The 3,147-nt window shown below is 44.1% G+C and overlaps 1 protein-coding gene across 1 annotated transcript; it reads right to left on the bottom strand.

Annotated features, from left to right (window-relative positions):
• Positions 1–335: 335 nt before the first annotated feature.
• On the bottom strand, positions 336–1,645 carry EMWEY_00058130 (SAG family member; the record flags this gene model as incomplete). Its single annotated transcript, XM_013480784.1, has 3 exons — positions 336–1,016; positions 1,310–1,449; positions 1,552–1,645. 3 exons carry the CDS (start codon positions 1,643–1,645, stop codon positions 336–338), a joined length of 915 nt encoding a protein of 304 aa, XP_013336238.1.
• Positions 1,646–3,147: the final 1,502 nt, after the last annotated feature.

Consider the following 3,147-nt stretch of genomic DNA (forward strand, 5'->3'; position numbering starts at 1 on the left):
TAAAAAAAAAAAAAAAAAAAAAAAAAAAAAAAAAAAAAAGAAAAAAAAAAATGGCAATAACTGTGTGCAGCAGCAAATGCAGCAGCTGCTGCTGTGCTGCTGCATGCAAGCCACAATAATAATAGCAGTATAGCGAGAACAGCAACCGCAACAGCAACAACAGCAGCAGCACCAGCAGCAGCAACCATAACAGGAACATCTGCAGCAGGCAGCAATAGCAACAGGAGCAACAATAGCAGCAGCAAGCAGCAGCAACAACAACAACAACAACAACAACAACAACAACAACAACAGCAACAGCAACAGCAGCAGCAGCAGCAGCAAGTATATATTATTTACTGGAAAGGTGCAGTTCCTTTCGTGAGTAATTTAGGCTTGAATACACAAACAAGAGCATTAAGAGGTTCTTCTTGTCCTGCACCATCAGCCAATCGACGAATTGTTACTCCTCCCCTTATTCCTCCCTCTCCTGCTGCTCCTGATTCTGCTGCAGCTGCTGCTGCTGGTGCTGCTGGTGGTTTTTCTGTTGTTGTTGCTGCTTGTACTCCTCCTACTCCTGCTGTTTCTGCTGCTGATGCTGGTACTCCGCCTGCCCTACTGGGCACTTGGGGCTCTGCGGGGACTTCGGGCTCCAATGAGGGTGAGTCCTCCACTCTGTCGTTGTCGTCAGCCTCAGCACCACTGCTGCCGCCACCGGTGCCGCCACCGGTGCCTTGGTCGGTGCCGCTAGAGCCAGTTCCTGTTGACGAGTTCTTGTATGGGCATTGTATAACAGTGCATGTAACTGCTACTCCGTCCTTAGGTGTATACATATTCATTAAGGATACAACATCAAGACTTTTGTATATATCCTCTCCGGGTGTATAGGCAGGTGGTAAAGAATCCCCTATTGTCTTTAGTGCTCCCTTCCATTGCTTTGTTGCTGCTGCACAATCCCCATCGGCTGACTCCTGAATTGCTGCTGCTATAGACAAATTAACTGTAGTGTCTGCTAGCCATACACCAGGATCTGTACCCTGCAACAATCCAAACAAATAGAAAAAAAGATAACAATTCAAAATGATAAAGAATAGCAGGAGCAGCTGCTGCTGCTACTGTCTGCCTATAGCTGGAGCGAAGGAGCAGCAGGAGGAAACAACAAAGAAGCTTAAGAACAAGCCATTAAAAGCACGGCAAACAAAGAAAAAGTAAGAGCCCTCAGAAAAGGGCATATTAGAGCACATTGGAGAAGGATAGAGGAAGAAAATACATATGCTGCTCTGTGTGTATGGCTGTGCTGTGGTGGGGGTTGTTACAAAGCGAACCTTACCGCTCTTATACTCGCACAAAGCTTAGTAGTATTGGATTCAGTATTAAGAGAAGAAGATTCCGATGAACTGAGTGTAGTGAACTTAGGAAATCCCATAGGTTCTCTTGCCTTGTTCATCTGCTCCGAGCAGTCGACAGCCGCTGCGGACAAGCGGGAAGAAACACAAAGAATGTATACTTGTCCCCATCTTCTCCCAGCCTTAGAATATCTTATAAAGAAGAATATAAGTCAACAATACTCACAAAATGGCGTCTGGCCGCCGGCTTGTGCCTCCGTGAAGAGTGCAGGCACGGCGGCAGCCGTGCCTGCAAGTACGGCGAAACAGAAACGACGCATGATGATGGTTCGGAAAAAAAGCCCAGAGGAAATGAAGGAAATTTCCCTCTAATAATAATAATATAAGAAAAAAACTTAAGAAGAAATAGTTCATTAAGTGCCACGGGTAAAATAAAGAAGAAACAAGATAAACAGTAACGGCTGAAGAAACCTAGATGAAAGTTTTAGCGTACCGGCAGATCAAGAGGATCTTTCTGGCGGTTGTTTGGCGGTTTCTGCTTGTAGACGGCTTCTCATTGTTCTTTTTTTGTCGATTTTTAATGAAAAGTGTTTTGTTAAAAATGAATCCTTTAATGAACTCTTTTTCCCGCCACATTTCTTAATAAAGTTGCATCAACAACACCGTTTCTTCGATGGTCTAATTGTACACACAAACCGACAGAACAACAACCGGCCTCCTGGCCTCTCTTGAGCTTGCTGTTTTCTTGGAGTTTCACGAATTCAAATAATTGCAATTAATTCTTTAATTCAATTAGCCAATAATTAAATTAGGCAAAATTAAAAAATAGCAATTTCTCGTGACTTTTGGCCCCCATGGCAACGCCGGTCTCGTTGCCCGCTATCGCCTCGCATTATCCTCTGTACTGCTTGATCCTTTCCGTCTTCTCTCATGCATTCTTACCTTCAGATCAATAAAAGTTCTTTCACAGATCAATAAAAGTTCATTCTCTCCTTAACTTTAAATAATATAAATACTAGAATAATCAAGTTTTCCCTAAGATCTGTGATCTGCTCCTGCTGTAGTAGGACGCCGTACAAACCACTTTCCCCGCTGTGTCCCGTCTACTTAGGAGTCGTAAAAAGTTGGTATTTTTTATGTCTCCCCCTATTTTTTAAATTAATAATTCAAAAAAAAGTAATTAAGGAAAAGCTTAATAAGACGTTTTAGAGGCAACGTATACTTGCTTGTGCCAGTATACTCAGAACCTGCACGCTAAAGGCTGCACGCTGTACCAGCGTCGGTGCACAAGCATGCACGCTCTTGGGAGCCTACCCAGCAAGCACACTGTACGGGACATGCAGTTAAGTGGTTAATTAAGTGTACGGGAATGCTTACTCGTACGGATGACGTTTGAATGCCTGAGATTGACAGGACTATAGGTGACCTTTAGAGTGCAACGCCTATCTCGTAGAATTGACGAGGGATTTGTTGACCTTGAGAATGCAAGGCAAATCCCACGGCATTCGAATATAAGCATTCCGTCAGAACAGTTCATCGTAGGAGTGACGAGGGCTTTGGATACCTTAAGAATGCAAGGCCGATTCCATGGCACCCATACATGTTTTGCCTCGTCCAGCTACAGTATCCATCTTCACACCTCGTGACTCCATGAGTTGAACGGAAGTGATTACGAGGGATTTGAATGACACTAAACACTGTAGTAATACGCGAAGAGCAGCTCTCCCCATATGATGGGTCTGCAGTTTCGCAGTGGTCGGAACGCTTAACTCCCCAGCAAGAGTTGAGTCTGTTTCTTTGTCAATTAGGCCTTAGGGTTGGC

Source organism: Eimeria maxima, genomic scaffold (assembly GCF_000499605.1).
Source record: "Eimeria maxima Weybridge genomic scaffold, Emw_scaff2334, whole genome shotgun sequence".
NCBI lineage: Eukaryota > Apicomplexa > Conoidasida > Eucoccidiorida > Eimeriidae > Eimeria > Eimeria maxima.